This window comes from Semicossyphus pulcher, unplaced genomic scaffold (genome assembly GCF_022749685.1).
Source record: "Semicossyphus pulcher isolate SPU_LCO1_2020_fin unplaced genomic scaffold, fSemPul1.0.p SCAF_23, whole genome shotgun sequence".
Taxonomy (NCBI): Eukaryota; Metazoa; Chordata; class Actinopteri; order Labriformes; family Labridae; genus Semicossyphus; species Semicossyphus pulcher.
The window spans coordinates 14,486,878-14,513,199 of record NW_027211697.1 but is presented as its reverse complement, the minus strand read 5'-3'; the positions used below and the strand labels follow the sequence as shown (position 1 = coordinate 14,513,199).

The window sequence follows — 26,322 nt, the reverse complement described above, 5'->3', positions numbered from 1 at the left end:
CCATGAGTCATGTCATACATGGGTCGGGAGATCTCCACAAAATCAAAAATCCATGGTCGGCACTAGCCTGCTATGCCTAGAAAGAAAAGATAACCCACTGATCGCACAACAAACTGCAGCAACAACACTGTGTCAGCTTGATGATACTCTTGTGTAGGGAAAACACACCAGAGGTCATCAACATGCTGAACAAGTGTGCTGCCACACATTGGCTTTCAATATATATCACCTAGCATTGAATGTGGAAGCAAACCAGAACTTTGAGTCAGGACAAACAGGAATGCTAAATATGCATTTGCCAAATCAATCACAGAAAACCACCATGTGTTTTGCTTACACCTGTGAAAGACAAGGATGTGAATTAGGGCATTCCACAATGGCACATTGATAAGCTACTTATAAACCTGTTTATAAGTGTCACTGATGCCTGTGTGTGTGTGTGTTCGGCTCAATGCTTTGACCTGCCTCCGCTGTCTCCTATGACTGTGTCAACAGCAATCCTGGGAGTGAACAACAAGTCCAATCGTGTGACATGTGGCCAAAACCTTCACATCTGTAACACCTCAGCTTGCAGCCATACTTTCCTTGAAGTCTTTGATGTGGACCCCATCTCCTTCTGTCTCAGCATGCAGAACGTGTGTCCTAACAGTTGCTGCCATGGACTGTCCACCAACACTTCTGTTGGGGTATGTGTCTCGTTACCAGGAGGCCTGCAGGAATGGAAACAGCATATGGAGGCAGGAGAGCCCTATCTCTTACCCTACATTTGCTTATCTCTCTCTGTTTTCTACATACACTTTCATCCTTGCCCACTTTTGGAAACCTTGCCAATCCATCTGTTTCTTCCCCACTTTCTTTCCCTGTTCTCTTTCTTCTAACCATATTCAATGTGCCTATTAAAGGAAAAAACCCTGTATTATATAGTGCCAGAGTGAAACATCCTCAACCACATTTTTCCCCATTTGTCTACCATCAATTTAACAGGACCTGAAAGAAGGTCAGGTAACTGACTCAGTAGGACAGATATGCTTGCACGTTCAATGGGCTTATCATCCACACAACAAAAAACACAGTCACACTGATCTTCCCATACAAGTATGGTTGGATCTTATCAAGCATACACTACCTTTGGGTAACTTATTCAGCCAGGTGGTTTGTACGACACATTCGTTCCGAGCAACGCACCCCTGTAGTACACATGAATATGTACTAGACACTGAATGAGCAACCACAAAGTTTATTCTTTATATATTTCATAGATTTTTCAATCACACGCCCATTTTATCACAATGTGCTATACCCTTATAATGTGTTAAATTACTGTAATATCATTATGTTCCAACAAACATATTTAACTTCTGTGAGGATTATCTAATACTCCTCCACCCTTTTACCCTTTTTTCTTTCTTTTCTTGATTCCCCTTGTCAGTTCTAACAACCTTTTTTCCGGAATTACATAGAACTGGTCTACAATACCACAAAGGATTTACATGCCAACGGGCTCTGCTCCCCAAGGAAATCCATCAGAGAAATACAACCATACGTTAGTTTCACAACCGCTTGTCTGGAATTACGCTGAAACTAGTTTCCAATACCACAAAGGAATTACAAGGAAACAGTTGTCCTATCACACAACAATTACACAGTTACCATCGAGAAAATGATTCATAACACCGTACTCACCCCGATAAAAATAGATGGAGCATCCACTGTTCGAAACCCTTGTCTGACTTCAGGCGGGTTCCTATCACCCTTTTTTGTGGGGAGGTCACCCTGAGTCTCAATAAAGACCCCTGCCGGCAGTTTACCCTCAGTCCAGACTCAGGAGTCGATCAGCGAAATGTCCATCCCACTTCTGACACCAAATGTGAGGGCAATTCTCCTCCTGAAGATAATTTGTGAAGAACAAGCAAACTCAATGTTATGAATCAAGTCTCTTTACTTACATTTTACATGCAGCATGGAGAGAAGTGCGAAAGTTCTCTCCCTTGCTGTTGCAGTGTTCAAGCTTATATACAACATCAACAACCCCCTACCCCATCCCCACATGGTACTTCACTCAGCCACATGGCCTTCATCAGCAAGATAAGATGATCCTTCTCTGCTCTCTAGGGGGAAATCAGGGGAAACCGGGGTTCACCAAGTCAACGTCATAAACTAAATTGCCCCCCCCCCATATAAATTTAACTTTAGACAAGTTACCCCCTTGATGATCCCTGGAAAATTCCCACACAGGAGACCCACAATAACACAAACCATCAGCAGAGCTGAACAAAAACCCCTCAGTGCCTGAACACTTGTAACATGAAGTCACCTGAGGAGGAGCCCTCAGACCACTAATGATTATAACAACAGTTTACTGTTAAGGACAGTGTAGGGATGAGCTAGTTATTAAGGCTCAAAAATGTATCAAAAATCCAAAAAGTGCAGTCCAAGTGAATTTATTTGAAGTGAAAAATCCAATCATGTGCAGCAATATTTACAGTGCAGGCCTGGTCCAAATACAAAAACTTGAGAAATTATAATTATACTTAAATAACAAAAGAATCAGTGAAACAAAGAAACTCTATACAAGGCTTAAAGTCTGGTCTCTTGCAGCTTTAAACACTGTGACTCACTTCACCTCAGACAACCCAACTCCTGCCACAACTCAGCTGCGTCAAGGACCTCCAGCCTTCTCTTTTATAAGAGCTGGGTGATAACTACTGACAATTCAAAACCAATGAACTAAAAGGAGATATATACGCAGTCTTCTACATAACAAAACATGCAATAACAATGTACAGCGTACCAAACACATTTGAAGTAAGTTAATATTCAAAATGCTTTTAAAAGGCTACCTGCTTAGCTGTCACTTCTCTCAGAGGGAAAACCTCAGGGTATGGTGGCATGGTCACTATTGAGCAGGGTAAACTTCTTTCCTGCTTGGCTCCTCTTAACTGGACCCACTACGTCTACTCCTATGCACTCAAATTGGGTACTTATGACAGGAAGTTGAACAAGAGGGACCAGGGCAAGGTCAATGGGCAATGAACCTGTCTGCAACTCTGGACCTGAAAGTTCCTGCTGTCTGCGCCTCTCCAATCTGTCCTCCTGTTTAGCTCTTGGCTCTGCTACAACCTCTTCCCCAAGGAATGGCATTAGCTGCATTGTGTCTATCTAATTGTCTAGTGTGCTTGGTAGTGAGGCTGTTGCTGACACTTCCTCAGGTGCAATGTGAGGGTCTGCCTGCTGTGCTCCTGAACACACTGCTGGCAGTCGTACAGAGACTGGAGCAACTGCAACCTGCTTTGCCTTGAAACGAGTTACTGCACCACAGAATATTTCCCATACTGTAGTGAATGAGATCATACAAGACTGGCAAATCTGAACCTAGCAGGATGGGACAGGTGAAGATCATCACTATATTCATGTTACATAGCGTATATATCTGTCAGCAGCTGATTTCACTTGATGTTTTTATCCTCTCTCCAGGTGTTGATGGTCAGACTCTGACACAATCTGAACCAGTGGTTAAACGTCCTGGAGAATCCCACAGACTGACCTGTACAGCCTCTGGATTCACATTCAGTGAGTACTGGATGCACTGGGTCAGACAGGCTCCTGGAAAAGGACTGGAGTGGATCGCCTGGATTGAAACTGATAGTAGCGAAAAACTCTACTCTCAGTCAGTTCGAGGCCGGTTCACCATCTCCAGAGATAACAGCAGACAGCAGCTGTATCTGCAGATGAACAGTCTGAAGACTGAAGACACTGCTGTGTATTACTGTGCCAGAGAGCCACAATAACACAAACCATCAGCAGAGCTGAACAAAAACCCCTCAGTGCCTGAACACTTGTAACATGAAGCCACCAGAGGAGGAGCCCTCAGACCACTAATGATTATAACAACAGTCTCAGTGGGACAAACAGGCTTTAAACAACCCTGATCGCTGTACGAGAAGCACTGAAGCATGTCGGGCTTTAAAAACATTTCCCCTTCAACAATGAAGAATTAACACTGACGCACATTTGATCAATGAAAGTGTGTTTGTCAGCATGTTGGGACAGTTCATCATGACTCACAGCAACAGCTGCATTTATGTAAATACATCATCAATACGACTGAACAGAGAACTGTACTTTAAAAAGCTCTATCACATTATATTCTGTTTTTCTACATAAACCTACAAATACATCTCCACATAAACTTTTACAAGTTTAAACACATTTTCACTGTATGACTCAAATCAGAGCGGCCCTACAAGTTTGATATATTAACCATCTAGATGGTGACATTTCATAAAAACAGAACAAATAAAAAATGACATTTGTTTATGTTCATTTGAGTATTTTATGTACAATGTGACAATTTCTGTTTGTCCTATTAATTGTCTTTTTCGGTGAGCTGAAGACATTATTCATTGCTAAATATTTATTGTTGCATTAATGTTTATATTTTTTGGCGTTTAAAATCAGTCTCAGTACGAGAGTGAAAATAATAATGCAGTTCTCTTTATAGAAACACTAGATGGCAGTCAGTGTCCAGTCTCTCTCTGCTCTGTTACTGTAATGAGATCTGCTCATCTCATTGTTCTTAAATAACCGACACACAAACCCTGGACTGAAACAGACTTTCATCCTCCTCTGTGAACCCGCTCCACCACAACACAAACACAACATTGAAGTTGCTGGCTCAACAGTTAATGCAGGTTCACGTGTGGACATCGTTGTTGATCACCATCTCAACTTTTCTCGCTCTCTCAAAAATGCAAACGTGAAAAATAAAACAGTTAAAAAAGTAAAAACAGTGGATGACATGTGTCGTCTGTAACTCTCTCTCTCTCTCTGAGGTCATTTCTCCTGTTTGATGAATGTTTTCAGTATTTATCAACAAGTATTTCCAAAATCTGCGAGAAATGCAAATTGATAAATTGATGCACAAGCTCCGCCCATTCTGCCGACACAATATAAATCCCTCATAGTGGAGGAGAAGAGCTCACATCAGTCCAGCTTCATCATCAGCCATGTTCTCTGTAGCTCTGCTGCTGCTGCTGACAGCTGGATCCTGTGAGCAGCTTTAAACTAATAAACACATTAGAAACAGGGAATAATCAGATGAATGATGGAGATCATGTTGGTTTGTGTTTCCACAGGTGTGAACAGTATCGACCTCATCCAGCCAGACTCAATGGTTGTGCAGCCTGGACAGTCTTTGACCATCACCTGTCAGGTCTCTGGTTATTCTTTGACTGATGACAACTATGCAACAGGTTGGATCAGACAGCATGAAGGGAAAGGACTGGAGTGGATTTGTCATCGATGGGGAGGAGGAGACTTTTACCAGAATAATGCTCTGAAGAACAAGTTCAGCTACCACACACACACTTCAACGAGCTCGGTTACATTAACTGGACAGAATGTGCAGCCTGAAGACACAGCTGTGTATTACTGTGTGCGATTCAGCTCCACTGTGATACAAACCACCAACACACCTGCACAAAAACTCAGGGCCTCAGCTACCTCACTAAATGTTTATCAGAATCAGAATCAGGTTTATTGCCAAGTAGGTTCACACATAAAAGGAATTTCTTTTGGTGGTTTTGGTGCAGAACCATTAACACAGAACTAGAATAAAATAAGTAAAATACTTAAATATAATAAGATAAAAAACAGGCAATAATAATAAAAATATAAAAAGCAATACGTATAATACAAAATATGTACAACAGGTGTGAATTAAAAATTAAAAACTGTACATATGTGCAGGATATGGGGCCTTGTTGACGAGGCTGGCAGCAGAGGAGAAGAAAGTGTTCCTGTGTCGGGAGGTTTTGGTCCTGATGGAGCGCAGCCTCTTGCCAGAGGGGAGGGTCTCAAAGAGACTGTGTCTGAGGTGAGAGGGGTCAGCCACAATCTTACCTGCACACCTCAGGGTCCTGGAGGTGTACAGGTCCTCGAGAGATGGCAGATTGCAGCCAATCACCCTCTCTGCAGAGCGGATGATACGCTGCAGCCTGCCCTTGTCCCTGGCAGTAGCAGCAGCGTACCAGACGGTGATGGAGCAGGTGAGGATGCACTTCTACACCACCATCGTTGTCTTTGGCAGGTTGAACTTCTTCAGCTGCAGCAGGAAGTACATCCTCTGCTGTCCCTTTTTGGATGAGGGAGCCGATGTTCAGCTCCCACTTGAGGTCCTGGCTGATGATGGTCCACAGTGGAACAGTAGAGTCACTGATGCTGATGGGGGGCGGGTGTGGCTGCTTTCTTTCTAAAGTCCACAAGCATCTCCACTGTCTTCAGAGCATAACACTCCAGGTTGTTATCACCACACCAGGTCACCAGATGGTCAATCTCCCACCTGTAGGCAGACTCATCACCAACCGGAGATGAGTCCAATGAGGGTGGTGTCGTCCGCTTACTTCAGGAGCTTGATGGACTGATGACTGGAGGTGCAGCTGTTGGAGTACAGGGAGAACAGCAGAGGGGAAAGAACGCAGCCTTGAGGGGAGCCGGTGCTGATGGTCCTGGAGTCAGAGACGTGTTTCCCCAGCTTCACCTGCTGCCTCCTGTCAGACAGGAAGTGATCCACCTGCAGGTGGAGTCGGGCACGTTCAACTGGGAGAGCTTGTCCTGAAGCATAGCCAGTATGATCGTGTTGAAGGCAGAGCTGAAATCCACAAACAGGATCCTGGCATAGGTTCCTGCCGAGTCCAGATGCTGGAGGATTAAGTGGAGGGCCATGTTGACTGCATTGTCTACAGACCTGTTGGCTCTGTAGGCGAACTGCAGGGTCTGTGATGTCCTTGAGGTATGAGAGCACCAGGCGCTCAAAAGACTTCATTACCACAGAGGTCAGGGCGACGAGTCTGTAGTCATTAAGTCCTGTGGTCCTTGAAGTGGGGGGGTTTCGGCTTGTAGCAGGTGAGCTGTCTGAGACCCTTCCAGTCTGAGCCAGCATCTCCGCCTGAAAACTGCTGTAGTTTATCAGAGTACAGACACTTAGCAAAATGCTCTCTGATTAGTAGATAAGATAAATGTTTATGTAACTCACAGAATCAGAGAGTTCAATATTTCAAAGTATCAAAGCAGATCTAGTTTCACCTTTACTGCAGCCGACATCAGTACAGAAGAATCAGAGAGAAGCTTCATCTTGTGATACCTAGAAACAGTTTGTTTCTGTTTTTATGGGATGGGGCAGAAATTACCATCTGATAATGTAACTACATAACATTATAGCTCCCCGTCTCACACTTTTGTAAATCGTCAAGATAAAAACAGGCTCTAAACTGCTGAACCATGAGTTAAAGATCGTCAGTGAGGAGAGAAAGGTGTATTCTCCTTCTCAGCTGGTTCAGTTACTGTATGAATATATAAGTATTTAAGTCGCGGCTCTGTGCTGCAGCGGTTTTTATTCCCTGAGATCAGAAATCGACCAGTTTTTGAAAGAGAAGGACCGACCTCTTCATGAACCGAGTGACCCTCTCTGGTTGGCAGACCTGGCGTTTTTAGTTCATCCGACTGGTCATCTTGACACACTGAACAAGAGCCCACAAGGCAAAGACCAGTTTGTTCCACAGCTTTACACACAAATCATCACTGCTCCCACTGAGTGCAACGCTCTTCACATCTTCCCTGCTGTTTTGAAAATGAGCTGCCAGAAAAGAACGAAGGACACAAGCTACAATTTTAGGCCATTTTGTTAAAGTCATGGACCACCGAACCCGCCCTCTTTTCTGTCACCTTCCTGAGACATTCATATTCCAACCCTTTGTGCTCAGGAACAAATGAAAACCATTCATGGAAAGCTGTGATGGAGGCTGTTTGTTTCTTTAAGCATATTCAATTACCAAGCATATCTTACCTTCATTGGATTGGTTTCACTAACTTTAATACACGAGAGTTGAGGTATGTTAAAGTCTGCAACTCTGGACCTGAAAGTTCCTGCTGTCTGCGCCTCTCCAATCTGTCCTCCTGTTTAGCTCTTGGCTCTGCTACAACCTCTTCCCCAAGGAATGGCATTAGCTGCATTGTGTCTATCTAATTGTCTAGTGTGCTTGGTAGTGAGGCTGTTGCTGACACTTCCTCAGGTGCAATGTGAGGGTCTGCCTGCTGTGCTACTGAACACACTGCTGGCAGTCGTACAGAGACTGGAGCAACTGCAACCTGCTTTGCCTTGAAACAAGTTACTGCACCACAGAATATTTCCCATACTGTAGTGAATGAGATCATACAAGACTGGCAAATCTGAACCTAGCAGGATGGGATACGGCAAATCTGGGGCAATACCACTTTTCATACTGTAAACCTGTCCTTTAGCTTCCACCGTCTTCCTCAGCTGTTGGGGCTAGTTCCTCGTGTCCATGGACATCGATGACTGGGGATGTTCCTCACTTCCTAGGAACAAGCTGTGACTGAACAAGGGACTGGGAACAACCAGTGTCTAACAGGGCTAAGTGGGGTTTACCATTTAGCTGAGCAGTGGCTAGAGGGGAGACAGACAACTCTACAGGATCAATAATGTTTATTAAGTTTAGAGACATAGCAGAGGCTAGTGGCTTTGTGCTTCCTGATAGGGCAAACTGGGTGTGTATGACCTGCCTCACCACAGTTGTAGCAAACAACCTGTGCTTTGTCAGCTGGCTGAGCTCTGTTCCTAATGCTTTCCTGAGACACTGGTCTACTATGCCTAGGCTGGCTAGGAGAGCTACTGACTGGACCACCACCCTTATACCCTCAGACTTACCCCTGGCTTGGTGCAGTCCATCGTAGTGGTAAGTCCCTGGACCCCTGTGTGCCAAGACATAGGTGTCAACAATGTTGGCTCCCTCTGCCGCTGTCTCAGGGTTGCACTCTCTGACCCAGGTCTTCATCTCTGGATAGAGGACTCTGAGGTTCCGCTACAGGTCCATCTTCTCAAAGATTTCCTCCTTGCTGGCAGCAGCAAAGTTCACCCATTTGTAAAACACTTACAAGATGAATATACAGCTCCTGGGGGGACTCGTCTGCTGGCATGTCGAGGTTATGGAAGTGCTGGCATTAAGAGTCTCTGTTTACTTCATACTTCTTTAGAATTGCCTGCTTCAGTCTTACATAATCTTGAGTATGGGCTGGTTCCATGGCTTCTTCAAGAGCCCCCCCTGTGGCACCCCCTTCCTCCGGAGGCTCTGCTGGCTGCTTCTGCTGCTGCTGACTTGACTGCTGCTTGCTGGGAGGCATCCTGACCTTTTCTTCTGACACCATATGTAAGGATGGCCTCGTGGTTAAGGCTCAGAAATGAATAAAAAAAAAATCCAAAAATACAGCCCGAGTGAATTTATTTGCAGTGAAAAATCCAACAATCACGAAAATAACATTTGAAATAAATTAACAAAACACAAACAAAGAAACGATGGCTCTAGACAAGGCCCCAAAGTCTGGTTGCAGCTTCACTTCAGACAACCAAACTTCTGCTACAGCTCCTGCCACCACTCAACTGCCTCAAGGATTCTTCTTCTTTTGGATTGGCAGACTAGATGTGGCATTGATGTGGCAATGTCTCTGTCTGCCCACATTGACATTTCCCATCAGGATGTTTTTTAATCAGGGCCAGCCCTCTCTTAAACCCAGTGTCCTACTCTCAGCCTCAGGAGCTTTACCTGGTCCTCTTCCTGCCTCAAGGATCTCCAGACTTATCTTTTATAAGAGCTGGGGTATACCAAGAGTCAACAATTGACAATTCAAAATCAGCTAATGAGATAATAAAGGAGATATATATGCAGTCTGTTACATAACAAAATACACGCAGTAGCAATATACAGCCTACCATACACATTTGAAGTAAGTTATTATTCAAAATGCATTTAAAATAACATTTCTTATTTCAACAATACAAAAACACCCCTCCACCTCTACCACATTTGGAGCCTTCCACTGGGAACACCCCCTTTTAAGCCACCGGCAGGTTTCCCTTCTGTTTGGCTGTTCCTGGTCTGAACAGTGGAGGGTGGCACAGGGGGAAACATGTATCAAACAAGTGTACACATGACAAACATGTGACACGGTAAAATACTTTTTATAACAAAATGGTCTTAGTGTGTTTTCGTTCCTTAAGCTACAGTCTTTGTGTTTTTCTTCCCATATGGTATTTTCAGGTGTAGAATAATGGTGACAATGCTAAGTTATGCTATGCTAACATTATCTCAGTTCTCCCAGCTGGCTTGATGTTGGCAATTATGAGAGGAGCTGTGTAGAATCATGTCAGTGTGCACCTAACTTTAGAGGACACAGGGTTGCCCTGTGACTGACATATCAGACATATTTAGAAACAGGAAAAGTAAAAGATTCTAATATATAAAAATGATGAACATATGTTCACAACTCTGTTTAAAAAATCTGTCTTTGACTAAATAACATGGGGTTAAATGGCATCTATGTTCTGAGGGCTTACACACGTTTCCTCACTTTGTTGTTAAAGCTTCATTAATATCCACAAATGTTTTCTACACATAAAAACCTCCATCATGCAGCTGAAGCTCGATAACAGAGCAACCAACTTAAAAATGCTTTAGTCAACATATCGCAGAAATGAAGCTGAAACATGAGAGGAACGACTCATCACACTGAACATTCATTCTCCTGTTTCATTAAACAGTAACTGAGATCCAAGTTAAACCCAGGTTCTCTCTGTGAGGAGGAGTCAATGCAAACTGTGATGTCTTCCTCCTCTACTTATGTGACTGCAGAGAGGAGGACAGAGAACAGTGGACACACAGTTTAACATGATGGACTACAGGACAGGACTGCTGCTGTTAACTGTCTGCTGGGCAGGTGAAGATCATCACTATATTCATGTTACATAGCGTATATATCTGTCAGCAGCTGATTTCACTTGATGTTTTTATCCTCTCTCCAGGTGTTGATGCTCAGACTCTGACAGAATCTGAACCAGTGGTTAAACGTCCTGGAGAATCCCACAGACTGACCTGTACAGCCTCTGGATTCACATTCAGCGACTACTGGATGCACTGGATCAGACAGGCTCCTGGAAAAGGACTGGAGTGGATCGCTTATATAAGCAGAGGCAGTTCTTATATCTTTCACTCGAGTTCAGTCCAGGGCAGATTCACCATCTCCAGAGATGACTCCAGCAGTAAGCTGTATCTGCAGATGAACAGTCTGAAGACTGAAGACACTGCTGTGTATTACTGTGCCAGAGAGACACAGTGAGAGACAATAACAGGAGAGTCGTATAAAAACTTCTTTGTCTATTTCCCACCTCTGAACATATTCAGTCGTCTCAGCACTGATACTGTTTATTATTAACTTTACGTGAGTTGAGATTAATGTTTTCTTTTATTATTTGACTGAAATAAAAAAAAAGTGACAAAACTAGCAGATATTTTGCTGTTAAAACGTGTTGAAAACATTTCCCCTTCAACAATGAAGAATTAACACTGTGTGTTTGTCAGCATGTTGGGACAGTTCATCATGACTCACAGCAACAGCTGCATTTATGTAAATACATCATCAATACGACTGAACAGAGAACTGTACTTTAAAAAGCTCTATCACATTATATTCTGTTTTTCTACATAAACCTACAAATACATCTCCACATAAACTTTTACAAGTTTAAACACATTTTCACTGTATGACTCAAATCAGAGCGGCCCTACAAGTTTGATATATTAACCATCTAGATGGTGACATTTCATAAAAACAGAACAAATAAAAATGACATTTGTTTATGTTCATTTGAGAACAAAATAGAACCTTAACCGATTCAAATTTAACTGAGATTACTTAAAAATATGCAAATATATGTAACTTGTACTTAAAGGTGTGTTTGTGTCAGAGAGAGAAGAGCTCACATCAGTCCAGCTTCATCATCAGCCATGTTCTCTGTAGCTCTGCTGCTGCTGCTGACAGCTGGATCCTGTGAGCAGCTTTAAACTAATAAACACATTAGAAACAGGGAATAATCAGATGAATGATGGAGATCATGTTGGTTTGTGTTTCCACAGGTGTGAACAGTATCGACCTCATCCAGCCAGACTCAATGGTTGTGCAGCCTGGACAGTCTTTGACCATCACCTGTCAGGTCTCTGGTTATTCTTTGACTGATGACAACTATGCAACAGGTTGGATCAGACAGCGTGAAGGGAAAGCACTGGAGTGGATTGGAATTAAATACACTGGTGCTTCACTCTACAAAGATTCACTGAAGAACAAGTTCAGTATCGACTTAGACTCTTCCAGCGACACAGTGACTCTAAACGGACAGAATGTGCAGCCTGAAGACACTGCTGTGTATTACTGTGCCAGAGAGACACAGTGAGAGACAATAACAGGAGAGTCGTACGAAAACTACTTCCTCTGTTTACAACCATCAGTGGAAACATGTATGTCCCAGCATCACTTTGTCATAACAATAAAATTCATAATACTCAGCCTCACTCTTTAGCTAATGACTCTGTTTTTGTGTCAGAAATTCAGTTAAAACGGAGGAAACATGAAGATCAAATGTGACTAAATATGTCAAAGACACACAACGCAAAGCTCCCACCTGGAGAATCCCACAGACTGACCTGTACAGGCTCTGGATTCACATTCAGAGACTACTATATGCATTGGATCAGACAGGCTCCTGGAAAAGGACTGGAGTGGATCGCTTTCGTACACACTGGTGGTAGCCTCAAATACTACTCTCAGTCAGTTGAAGGCCGGTTCACCATCTCCAGAGACAACAGCAGACAGCAGGTGTATCTGCAGATGAACAGTCTGAAGACTGAAGACACTGCTGTGTATTACTGTGCCAGAGAGCCACAGTGAGAGACAATAACAGGAGAGTCATAGACATTTGAACACAGAGAAGATTAAAAACAACAGACAAGTGATACAAGCGACTCCTGTTCAAATAAAATGTCATTAAATATTTGATTGTAGATTAAATACTGAGATTGTTCAAAACGTAGTGAAAATTGAAGTGTTTTATATTCAAGAATAAAAGAAGGAAGATTTATTTTATGTTCCAGAGAATGAGGAAACTAAATGATCATTTTCTACATGAAGTTTTCTTGCTTTGCCCGACCACACTGCAGTTAGAACAGAGGAAACATGATGATCACATATGACTAAATATGTCGAGACCACACAAAGAAAATCTCCCACCTGCCCCCAAAACACTCCTTTTCTCTCTGTGAGGAGGAGTCAATGCAAACTGTGATGTCTTCCTCCTCTACTTATGTGACTGCAGAGAGGAGGACAGAGAACAGTGGACACACAGTTTAACATGATGGACTACAGGACAGGACTGCTGCTGTTAACTGTCTGCTGGGCAGGTGAAGATCATCACTATATTCATGTTACATAGCGTCTATATCTGTCAGCAGCTGATTTCACTTGATGTTTTTATCCTCTCTCCAGGTGTTGATGCTCAGACTCTGACACAATCTGAACCAGTGGTTAAACGTCCTGGAGAATCCCACAGACTGACCTGTACAGCCTCTGAATTACACTTCAGCAACTACTATATGAACTGGGTCAGACAGGCTCCTGGAAAAGGACTGGAGTGGATCGCTCTCATCTACCATGACAGTAGCAGCAAATCCTACTCTCAGTCAGTTCAAGGCCGGTTCACCGTCTCCAGAGACAACAGCAGACAGCAGGTGTATCTGCAGATGAACAGTCTGAAGACTGAAGACACTGCTGTGTATTACTGTGCCAGAAGAGACACAGTGACTGGAGGAGGCTGAGCAGCTGTACAAAATCCTTCAGGACTCATCTTTACTGCACTGATAGACACTAGGAAACAGTTTAATACTAATATAACATATTTAATTAAACTGGCCTTGTAGAACATCACCAACAATAACCTTTAATCTCATAACTTAAAAGCTGTCTTTGTGTAATAATCACTTATATAACCAGCTTTTGAAAACAGACTCTGCTGTTCATTATTGTGCGACTCATGGACTGAGTTACAGCACTGCCATTATATATATCTAGATCAATGTAAATAATAATAAGAATTAACTTTATTTATATAGCACCTTTAAAAACAAGAGTTTACAAAGTGCTTTGACAGCCAAGCAAACAAAGTAAAGCAGAGAACAAGCAGATCATAAAACCAGCAAATCACAAAACCAGCAACTCACTCAGGACCAGCAAATCACACAACAAGCAAAGCACAAAACCCAATACCCAATAGGCAGCAGGAGAACCCACACAACCAAGACCAAGGGGACGAAGAAGTAGCAAGAGTAAATACAATAAAATAAAAATACCTAAAAGAGATAAAGAAAGAAAATAATGCAAAAAGAAATAAAAGCTGTAAAAGCAATAGGAGAGATAGAAACCAGTAAAAGGCAAAAAAAACAATAAAAGAGCTAAAACAATACAAGCAATAAAAAGGAATCAAATCAGTCATTTTCCCTTTTGTAAATCATCAAGATGAAAAATAAGCTCTTTTTTTACTTTCTTGGAGATGTACAACATATAGTTAATGTATTATTTCCTCCTCTGTCATTTGCTGAGGTTTGCTGTTGAAGAGATACTCTGCTGAACTAAATGTATCTGGTTCATATTTAAATTTCCCTGTTAAACCTGCAGAGGGAGGTCCATGCAAACTCTTCCTCTCTTATAAACACACCATCAGTAACCTGTGGCAGAACACCGGGACACTTTAGTTTATTCTGTAACACTGAGATCAGAGAGAACTAAACTACAGGATGGAACTACTGGATGTTTGATAATGATCACAATTCATTTTTCTACAGGAGTTTGGAGTGAGATCAAACTGGAGCAGTCTCCCTCTGAGGTGAAAAGACCTGGAGAGACAGTGAAGATGTCATGTATCATATCAGGCTTTGACATGACGAGCTTCTTTATGCACTGGATACGACAGAGGCCAGGGAGAGCTCTGGAGTGGATTGGGTGGATGAGTACAGGCTCAAACTCTGCTAGCTATGCCAGCTCCTTTCAAAGCCGGTTCATCATGACTGAAGATGTGCCCAGCAGCACTCAGTACCTCCAGGTCAACAGCCTGACAGCAGAAGATTCTGCTGTTTACTTCTGTGCTCGAGAAGAAACAGTGAGTGAAGACAGTGGAGCAGCTGCACAAAAACCTCCACAGGCAAACAGCCATGTGATCTCAATGACATCTGGGTTTACATACCATAATCCTTTTTACCAAGTCATCCGGTGAGTTTATGTAGAAACAGTTTATGTAATATCATAGATGATAAAGAATGGTAATGGACATCTAGTAGGTTGGCGTTCAATATATCAATACAAGAGTATAAAGTAATGTGATTTAAATCAAATGCTTTATACAAACTATAATGCTAAAAAGTAAATGACCTATTTAAAACCTTAAATAGTTCTGCACTGTTTCTTCAGTGCAGGAAACTGTGTTGGGTTTTTGTACGAGGGTTTATCACAGTGTTTTATGGGGTGGGGCACTGAGATACAGAGCCATACAAAAACCTTACAGCAATAATCTCAAACTCAACCATTCATGTGATGGACCAAAGAGCACAGGACGAAATATATCCCTCTAAAAACGTGGTCACTACTGTGTCGATGACTTTGATACGCAGATTTGTGGTTAGAAGTCCGATTTTTAGTCGTTTACAGCCACAGTTAGTCCACAGATGTAAATGTTACCTCTCAGTAAACCTCTACTTTAAAATAATATTTTGCATCACTCCGAGCCGACGCTTACAAGATGACACCAGGGTTTCACACTGACCGGGACTCCTGACCAGGACTTCTGTCTAATAAGGTTTTAACACATTTTTCTGGTACTTCAGGTTTTTGTTCAAGCTTTGAATGGAGGCGTATCACTGTGACTACTTTGACTACTGGGGTAAGGGGACTCAAGTCAGCGTTTATTCAGGTAAGTCACATTTAATGTAATATATTTAGAGACTAGTTTCTTTTACTTTTCTTAAAATGATCATTGATGTTTGAGAGGTTCAGCTCAGTTCATATTTAGAAAAATGATTTCACTGCAGCCGTTTCTTAGAAAGCATTTAGAAAAGTTCCTCTTTGGCATTAAAAGTTCATATTTAAGAGATGGTTCGTTTTAATCTTTAAATCCACCCGGCCGATTGAAATCCATAGTTTTTGAGAGGTTTGTGTGTTTGAATACAAGGTCTCGATGCCCTTCAATTAAACTCTGAGTGAAGAGATTATTGAGCTCACACTTAAATAAAATGTTAAATATATATTATAAAGTTTCTTTTGAAATTCCAGGAGCATTGACTTTAATAGGACTATATAATTACACCGAACTGTTGATCAGTTTAAGTTCTGAGAAAACAATTCTCATCAAGTGTTTTATATGTCTTGTTACAATTAAACAATAGACCCACTACATTCTAATAATAAATACTTCAATACTTTATTAAAAGTGATTATTATCATATACGATTATTATGGCCACAGAACAGTGCAGTGACTTCACTGGCTTCACTAGCTTCTAACATTAAGATTTAATACGCAAGTTCATTATGTAAACATTTTTATTAAATCAGTATGTTTTTCTTTATATTACGTTTTATTAAAAATTGTATTATTTAAAGTCTTTTCAGCTTCATGTCTGTGAAATGCTTAAATTTTGTATAAAGATAACAAAATAATTTTAAATTTTAGACAGAAATTGTTCAGTATATCAAATCAGAATTCTTGAACAAAACATTTGGTAGTCGTAGTATATAGTAGTTTTAGTTTTTAGTGTTTAAGTGTCAGTATCAGAGTCACATCCCTTGAAAGTGTCCACATACTTGGCCAATAAAACTGATTCTGAAATCTGCCGCAATATATTTTATAACAATAGAATAGTTGTTATTTATATATGATTCATATATGATGAGTTGTGATCATTTGTTAATTTCTATTAATTTTATTTTAACCTTATAAAATCTCTCTCTTTGAAAGCCTCTCCACCGACTCTGTTCCCTTTGGTTCCATGCGATTCTGGGACTGGAGATACAATCACTGTTGGCTGTATGGCAGACGACTTCTACCCACAGGGTACTTTGCAGTGGACCGATGCCACAGGGAACAGCTTGACTTCTGTACAATATCCTGCGCTTGTCAAAGACAACAAATATATAGGAGTCAGTTTGGTCAACGTACCAAAATCTGACTGGAACTCCTTCAAGTCTTTGAACTGTTCTGCGATTCATCCTCAAGGCCCCCGAAGTGTGAAAGTTAAAAGTATGTAATTTTTTACCCTCTATCGTGGCTCTCTTATGTGTAGTCTAAACGCATGACCTTGTTTTTATGTTAGCAACTGATTTTCTATTTTAAATTTTTATCTACAAAGTCTACAATGAACAATCTTCTTAACTAATCTTCCTCTGCTTTTTCATTACTACGCATAGAGGCCTCCCCTCCAAAGATAAATCTGGTATCAGTGCCAAGAGGAGACACTCAGGCTCTGGTGTGTACAATTGAGGAATTACCTAACAAAGACCTGTCAGTAAAATGGAAGAAAAATGGAATCAATGTACAAGACTTCACTTCTTGCCCCGCCCAATCATCCGGAGACCTGTATTCATCTGTCAGTGTCCTGAATGTGAAGAACACAGACTGGGACAGTAAAGCTGTTTACACATGTGAGATGACGCACAAAGGCACACCATATACAAAGAAGGCCTCTAAAGGTACAGTCATTACTGTTACTCCAAGTAACCTAGCTGCTGTCACAATGACACTCAAACAACCAAGTCCCAAAGAGCTGTTCAATAACAATCAGGCACAGTTGGAGTGTATCGTTACTGGACAAGACAAGGCCATTGTAGATGTGATGAAGATAACTTGGCTAATTGACGGAAACAATGTGACTGACAACATAACAGAGAAAACAGAATCCAGAAACGGTCAACACAGCAGAACCAGCACGATGACTCGGAGTTTCTCAAAGTGGCAGGAAGTTAACAAAGTGCGCTGTTCTGCTGGAGGAGACAACAGGACACCGGTAATTCAAGAATTCACTGTCCACAAAGGAGGTATGTTACCGAGTGATGGAAACTCATTGATGAAACAGCAAGCTGTGTGTAAAATGAACATTAATCTTGTAGATGAAACTCATTGCTAAAACAAGTGTCTCTTTCAGATCAGACGAAACATACTGTGACAGTCAACATCTTCCAAGAGGATCCACTCACTGTGGTGTGTCTGGTCTCCAGTGACAAAGAGCAGGACTACTACATCACCTGGGCAGAGAATAAAGGAGAGAAGACTGGCAACTATGTTGATGGCTTTGACCTCCCCCCACAGAAGACTCCAAAGGGCTACTTAGTTACAAGTATTTACTATCCAACTGAGAAGACAAATGTGTTACAGTGCAACGTCTGGCCTGCTGGCAGCGAAAGATCCTCCATGATTACAAAATCAGTGTCTCATGCCAAGGGTAACTCGAGTGAATGCGAAACAGTTTAGATTGCATGTGGTATGTAGTGCTCACGTTTTGTTCTGTCTGTGTGTGTAATCTGTGCTGCGGTAACATGTGCACCCTGTGATGTCACCAGTCTTTGTGATTGTAAAACACAACAGTCAACATGTCAATGTAGTTTTGTTTGTCATCATATGGTGTTTCAAACTGTCTGTCACATTGTCTAACAGCTTGAGAAGCATGCTTATTGTTCCCAATAAATGTTGCATGGAGAAAAGTTTGTTACATGTTCATGAATGACAAAGTAACTCAATAAATAGGCTTATATTTAAGGCAAATTTAAGGCAATCAATTGCCTTAATTTTTTTAAGTTTATCAACTTAAAAGTCAAGTGTTTTCAGAGCTTAAATATTTGGATTACATGCTACACATACCTTTTGATTACAGTTAAATTAAAGTGCTTATTAAGCCAACTCAAATATTTTTTGTTCATGTGACTTAAAGTTTTGATTCACCTATCCCAAGGGATTAAGTTAACAGAACTTTAACAAAATGAGTACACAAACAAACTCTTTTTTTGTTAACAAAACTCAGTATTTATTAGTCTCTTTTGTCATTATTCTTAATTAATCTCAACACAAACACATTGGTTGTGAAACTTAAAACCATGTGACTCAGAACTTAAAAACTTTGTGGCAAGTGATTGCCTCAATTACATCGAGTAAAACCAACTTTAACAGTTTGAGTAAATGTCTTCTATTGAACAGTATTTTCTTGCCCACTTCCATTTTACACACTGTTACGCCACGGTTAATAGGGATAAGACACAGAAAGACATTTTAGTAGAAAATGTGAGTACATTTTAGAGTAGATCTGGTCCTTGATCTTGGATAGGTGCGGTATAGTGCACAAATGAGTCCAAACATTACCAGGAGCAAGTCTGGTGAGGCTGACCACAATGTCTCTTTGTGACGACACAGATGACGACAGAGATTTTCACCACTTAGCAGTGAACTGGACTTGTGTCATTATCACTGATGACGGTATGGATGGCCACAGAAACATCTCCAAGCTCTGGCTCATCAGACTCGTCCTGAATGAAGGAAAGAGAGATACTAATTACAAACTAGTCCAGCTAGTATGAAGGTAGTTTAAAAAGAAAAAAACAAAATATGCACACTTTACTACGCAGTACTTTTGGGGTGTTTCAGATCAACAGATTTACTTTCACATTCAGACAGTTAGATTCTAAAAATTCATCAGTCAGTGTCCCAAAAAAAGTAGACCACAGTTTCCTTATTTGAGACTCGTTAAGTTGTTAAAAAGGAGGTGTCCATTGAAGCCACTTGACTCCTTAAGGTGGGTCGTAGTGTAGAAAAAAAATCAAACATGTTCATTCAAAAATGTTTGCTAAGCAAAAACAAAGCTCTACCCAACAACATCTTCCTATGTTGCTATATTTTTTGACTCCAACTTTTGGAGTTATGTTTGTAAGTTATATTTTAGTTAAAAATGTTTTTGAGAGTTGTGTTGTGAGATGGACCGATGCTAAGCTCAGCATATATTTGGAAATGTTTTACCAGACCTCCGTATTGCTGTGAACAAAACAACACTGATCTCATTCATTAGTAATGGGAAGACCAAATATATGGACAGACAGACTGAACAAGGGTAAGTGAGAAAATGTGCATTTTGATGAACTGTTCACTTAATATAGAGTGGTATTGGTAATCATTCAAGGAGACTCACTGTGCAGGTTCTGAAAGACTTCCTCACACAGATACAGAGGCAGGGCATGGAGAAGGGTGGTACACCTTGTGTGGATGTCATGAAGTCCCTAAAACAATAGGGAGAATAGAATAGAAGTGAAGTTTACTGAATAAACCTCATTTTAAACAGTCCAATCAGAATATATATCTACACTAAAAACCTACTCACATATTTATCAGTCGGGGAAGATGGGGGTCAAGCTCAGCGTAGAATGTGCTGGGCAGGCTCTGGCTTGTGATGTTTAAATTCTGCATTCACCTAAATTTAAAAACAGAGCGGAAGGACAATACAGCAATATCAATAAGTCAGTTCAAGAGTAATATAACTAGGTTAATGTGATAGTTGTGGTTCTTAATCAATGCTTATTCTTAAAATGCTTTCTCAAATGACAGAAGAGAACAGATTCAGAAAAATGATGCTGAAATGTGCATTTAAAGGGCATATAAATGACAGGGCTGACCATGCTCTGCATCACTGATAACTCTGCCTGGGTAGTATCTTCTTTTTTTTTTGCATGTCACCGTAGTATATGGTATATGACGGGATTTGTGTAAAGACAACAATAACAGGAGGATGTGAAAAAGCTGTACACCAACTGTTGGCAAACACTTAGTTTTATATAAGCCCCACCACAGGAAAGGAATATCTTTAGGGAAGTGGTTAATAAATGGTACATTGGGGATTGCTTTAGTCAGTGAAACATGTTTGCTTTTCATGGTTTTTTTCATTATAAAAATGTATGTTGGTTAAAACTGTACTCAAACTAACATTTAATCTTTAGTTAAAACATAAGATCAGAGTAAATATTACATATATACACTAATTTACTGAGTAAGTACAACAATTTAGAATATGATACAAGCTCCCAAGTATTTTCGTACTATAGTTCAATTGAAACCTCTCCTTACATTTCAAATGTCATTGATATCACATAATTTGACCTCAGTGGCGTGAAAGGCGTCTTTGAGGTGCTTGTTTTTGTATGTTGGATGTGTTGACATATCACACTGTGACAATGCTTTTGACATCTGGGGAAAAGGAACCATGGTGACCGTCACATCAGGTAAAATAATTCATTTTGGTCTTGATAATGACAATTTGGTGATTACACAGTTAAATATAAGGTATTTTGACCTCAGTGGCTTGAAGGGAGTCTTTGAGGTGCTTGTTTTTGTATGTTGGATGTGTTGACATATCACACTGTGACGGTGCTTTTGACATCTGGGGAAAAGGAACGATGGTTACAGTCACATCAGGTAAGCCAAACACTTATTTTGTCTTTTTAATTTGTTTGTTTGATTTTGAAGCAGAATTAGGAAATCCAGTTTTGACACCGTAAGTTAATGTATATCTGGAATACTGTATGTTAAAGGTGTTAAAATCCATAGACTCAATTTAAACTGAGCGGATCCAATTTCAAAGTTGGTAATTGCAGAGGCCAATGTAACTATGTAATAGGGTAGATTATTACAAAATCACACACTATGGAACATGTAGATGCTTGAGATCCAGGTTTTTGTATGCAGCGGTTAATTATTTGTTGAACTGTGACAACTGGGCTTTTGACTACTGGGGAAAAGGCACTATGGTCACTGTCACTTCAGGTAAGTGATTTTAATATGTTTGATTAGTGAATGAAACTCCCATTGATCCCATTACTAATGCAATTTCATCTTTTTTCATGTGGTCACAAGTGTTGAACAAGGATATCATAGCCAACAGTATTTTGTAGGCTGGCATAGAATCTCTGATAATATTAAAACTCCTGGCTGGTAGTTCTATGGACAGGTTTATATCTTACTTTGGTTTTGGCAACAGTTCAAATCAACTGTTTGATGAGAAGTTATTATTAAGGGATATTACAGTAAAAAGTAAGTTTTCGTGTTAAGTCCTTATGACTTTCTGAACTGTGACAACTGGGGTGCTTTCAACTACTGGGGAAAAGGCACTATGGTAACGGTGTCATCAGGTAAGATTTGCACTGCTAAATCCCTTTTTAAGTTACATTTAAATTGCTAAAACCTCTAAAGATTTGGAGTGTCACAAAATTAAAGTGTTTTACTATAAGGGTAAAAAAAAAAAAACATCTGTTCGCCGGTAAAAATTCTCTGAAGACACTGGTGAAGATTTATACTAAGTGTATTTTATTTCATTGGAAGAAAATATATGACAAAGCGAGCATTATTAAAAGTTAGAGTAGAGTAGAGTAGCTCTCAACGTTAGTAGACAGCCTTTTCAGACTAGTGGTTCAGTAATTTCAGCGCTGTGTTACTATGAAGCTTTTGACTACTGGGGAAAGGGTACAATGGTAACTGTTACATCAGGTAAGAATACTGTTTAATCTCAAACATATTTGCCTAATTTAAACAAAAGTTAAAGTTAACAAAATGATATGATGCCATAAACTCAGTACTGTATGTTTGTCAAATGTACAGCTACACTCCATTTACCTTTGAAAAAATAACAATGATTATCATCAAAGTTACGGACTAAAAGTTATCGACATTTATATTTTAAAAAGAGTAGACCACAAATGATATTACTGAGGGAGGCTAGTTCATCAAATAACATCTAAAGAAATGTGATAAGATAAAGATGTATGTACGGAGCGCACTTCTCTCATTCAACATATGAAAAGGTTAAGGTATTAAAATGTATCCTTGATTGCAATGCTTTGCTATGCTTTTGATGAAGTAAGCCAACTTCATTCCATTGTTAACTTATGTTTGATGAAAAATATCTTATTTTAAATGTTCACTTCACTTTTTTAACGGCATTTTTGTTTCTACTTTGTTAGCATCTCCTACCAAGCCAACCGTGTATCCTCTGATACAACGTGATTCTGGGACTGGTGACCTGGTCACTCTTGGCTGCCTTGCCACTGGCTTCACACCGTCCTCAGTGACCTACACATGGAACAAACAGGGGTCTAACTTGCGGGAATTCACTCAGTATCCTCCAGTACTGAAAGACAATGTTTATACGGGAGTCAGTCAACTCAAAGTGAGCAGACAGGAGTGGGACAACATGAAGCCCTTCCAATGTGTTGTGACAAATACAGCAGGAACAGGACGGGGGACATTCATCAATCCACGTAAGTCTTGTGTTTAGTCATATATAAATGCCTTTATAGTAGTTGATTTGAAATTTAGCAGGTTAACATGGCAGAGCTGTTAACATATTTTAGTATTGTGAAACAATTTAAAAGGTTTTCAAATTGATTGTGATGACACAAAGCGTACATGTATTGCCAGTAGATAACAGTAGAATACAGTACCAAATACATAAGATCCATTTCTTACGGTGCACTAATCAATAATAATAATACATTGATAAATGTTATTGGTGCAATGTGTCTCTACTAGTTGGTTTTATTACTGTGTTCTTTAGAGGTGTTATCAGAGGTAGACTAACCCCGTCATTGTACCTTTATCCTGAGCTGATATTTTGACGTTTGAACTAAAAGTAAAAGTGAGCCATCACTGTTGTAATTGTTTTACAATATACTCAATTATGAAGGAACGTGAACACAAAGGAGAGCACAAAAAATAATTTAGCTATTAAAAGGTTAGAGTGTTTCTAAGGTTTCTAATGTCATAATGAGCAGACCTGACCGGTTAACCAAACAGTGTGGTGGAATGAGAAGGTTGGCACTTTCTCGTGCACATACAGCTGCTGACTCAGTCTATATTATCTATTACTAATATTCTGCATGCCCTCTGCACCTGCTGAAGAACAAATTATTGTTGTGTGCTCTGCTTCTTTCCATCTATCTGCATAATCATAGTGATGCAGATAGATTGAACCTTTATGGTGATAATTAACGTTCAAGTTAACTCCATGTTTGCTTGCCTGAGCAGTCAATGTATATGCAGAAGCGAGCATCAGAGCTCTGCTGTTCAATTGTATTTTCCTCGAGTCCTTCTGCGCACTTTAAAAACAAGCTAAAGAGATCCTTTGAGTTTTATCAAACTACATGAACCTCTGCTTCTGCATATATATATTATACACACACACACACACACATCCCCTGCTTGCGCATACATATATTTGTTTATATCTTTTTTTTTTTCAGATATGCCATATCAGATACCAGATGTTAAAGTGTTTGTCTCATGTTATGAGGATCAGGAGGTTGCCTTCACCTGCATTGCCAGTGATTTTTCACCAAGTAATCAAAAAGATCAAATGGCTGAAAAATGAAGCACCAATAGCCGATGAAGCAAATGTGATGAAAAGCTCTTCTGCAGAGAAAAAGACAGCTAATGGACTGTACAGTGTTTACAGTGTTCTCAAAGTACCAGCCAGTGAATGGACTGAGAGCATTAATTATACATGCGAGTTTGAAGGGAAAGGTCAAAATGGTGCAACGTTCAATAGATCCACTGTGTCCTACAAACAGACGTCCTCTCCCTCTAGTAAGTAAATGAATACTAATTATTGAAACATTTTGTGTGAATTTCTATGGTTTATATTCTCATTGGTTTGCAGCCATTCCTGTCCAATAATGTTTCCCTTATTCCTCAGCCCCAAAGGTGACGGATGCAGTGAATTAGCTGCTGACGTAGTGATCAAAGACCCTTCACTGGAGGACTTGTTTTCAAAAGGAAAAGGAACAATAGTATGTGAAGTCAAGGTAAATACGCCATCAGTAGAAGAGGTACGTTGGGAGGACGAGGAAGGAACTGAAATCGCTAATGCCAAATCGAAGGACAAAAAAGGACGTGGAGGCCTTTACAGAGTACCACTCGAGATCACATTTGAGGACTGGACCCGGGGGATAAAACCCAGCTGTGTTGTTATTCATCCAGATTTACATGAACCGCTCAAGAAACCCTTTGAAAGGAATATTGGTAAGAAAACTGAAGGGCTGTCTTTATTTTTTCTAATCATGCCATCAAATCCAGTGATCTTTCTCAGCTGATTATGGAGCAGAGATTTTCTTCAGCACTGTATGTGTGGCAGGAGGTTTAATGTTTCTCTCATGCTTGCAGGAGGACCGACTCGGCGTCCTTCAGTGTTTATGCTGGCTCCAGTAGAACATACTAGACAAGAAATGGTGACCTTGACTTGCTATGTGAAAGACTTCTACCCTCGTGAGGTTTTGGTGTCTTGGCTTGTTGATGACGAGAAAGCAGATTCAACATACACGTTCCATACCACAGAGCCTGTAGAAAACCAAGGATCCTATTCGGCTTATGGCCAGTTATGGCTCAGCCTTGATCAGTGGAAACAGAGTGATGTAGTGTATAGCTGTGAAGTGTCCCACGAGTCTATGGCTCAACCAAACTCAACCAAAGCTATTGTCAGGTCCATTGGGTACAGAATGCATGAAGGGAACAACCTGGTCCACCTCAACATGTTTCGACACATGCCAATACTGCCTTTTTAAAATGCGTTGTTGTCTATTGAATTAACTGACCGAACAACTGTTTAAATCTGGTCTTACCTCGAAGGTTATAAAGTATATAACCCTACAAAAAATGACTCAAATACTTTTGAAATCCAAAAACCAACATTTAGCTTTGAACGTTTTACTTAAACTATGAAGGTCATAATTATGAAGATGTCAGACAAGTACTCATTGTGATATTTTATTATACAGTAATGTAGGCCTAACTGGAAAAGCAGGACTTTGATTACTTTGGTGCATTTTCACTCAACATTTGTTTTCTTTGTCTTCACAGGTTAAATGAAACAAGGTGAACTTTCTGTAAGACTTATTTTGTCTGCCTTTTTTTCATTAACTTAAGAGTCATTATTAAGAGTATTGTGTAAGTATTTTCCTTTGTTTTAATTACAAAAGCTTTATGTCTGCTGAACAAAAATGTTTAAATGTCATTAACCATTGATGTTGATCCATTTTTTGCTTTTCCATTTAATTGTTCATACTATCTATTGTCTAAATGTCTATTTCACCAAAACATTTTTTAATACGTAACACTTATTTCTTGTTATTGACATTTTAATTGTTTTATCATGTTATTTATTGCATTACTCTGTTTATCATCTCCATTGCATCTGCAAAAGACAAAAGTTCTCGGTTCTATTATTAAGAGACTTAAACCTTCAGCAGGTCCTGACAAGCAATGCAAAAACTTTAGTGCATGTACACTGACATGAGACGACATGAGATATTTAAATGTGCACTCTGTTTCTCTTACTGGCATAACCCCACCTCACACCTG

The 26,322-nt window shown here is 40.2% G+C and overlaps 1 long non-coding RNA gene, 1 pseudogene and 1 gene segment (V, D, J or C); 2 read left to right on the top strand and 1 right to left on the bottom strand.

Moving 5' to 3' along the window:
* Positions 1-10,739: 10,739 nt before the first annotated feature.
* LOC138602571 (immunoglobulin gamma-1 heavy chain-like) lies at positions 10,740-25,526 on the top strand (annotated as a pseudogene).
* Positions 11,853-12,298, top strand: LOC138602927 (Ig heavy chain V region MC101-like). The segment is given in 2 exon segments: positions 11,853-11,898; positions 11,985-12,298. Coding segments are annotated over 2 exon segments (357 nt in total).
* LOC138602928 (uncharacterized) lies at positions 19,046-20,381 on the bottom strand. Its single transcript, XR_011309221.1, has 3 exons — positions 20,303-20,381; positions 20,114-20,201; positions 19,046-19,457 (listed from the first exon to the last, which is right to left on the bottom strand). It is a non-coding gene; the product is annotated as an uncharacterized lncRNA (long non-coding RNA).
* Positions 25,527-26,322: the final 796 nt, after the last annotated feature.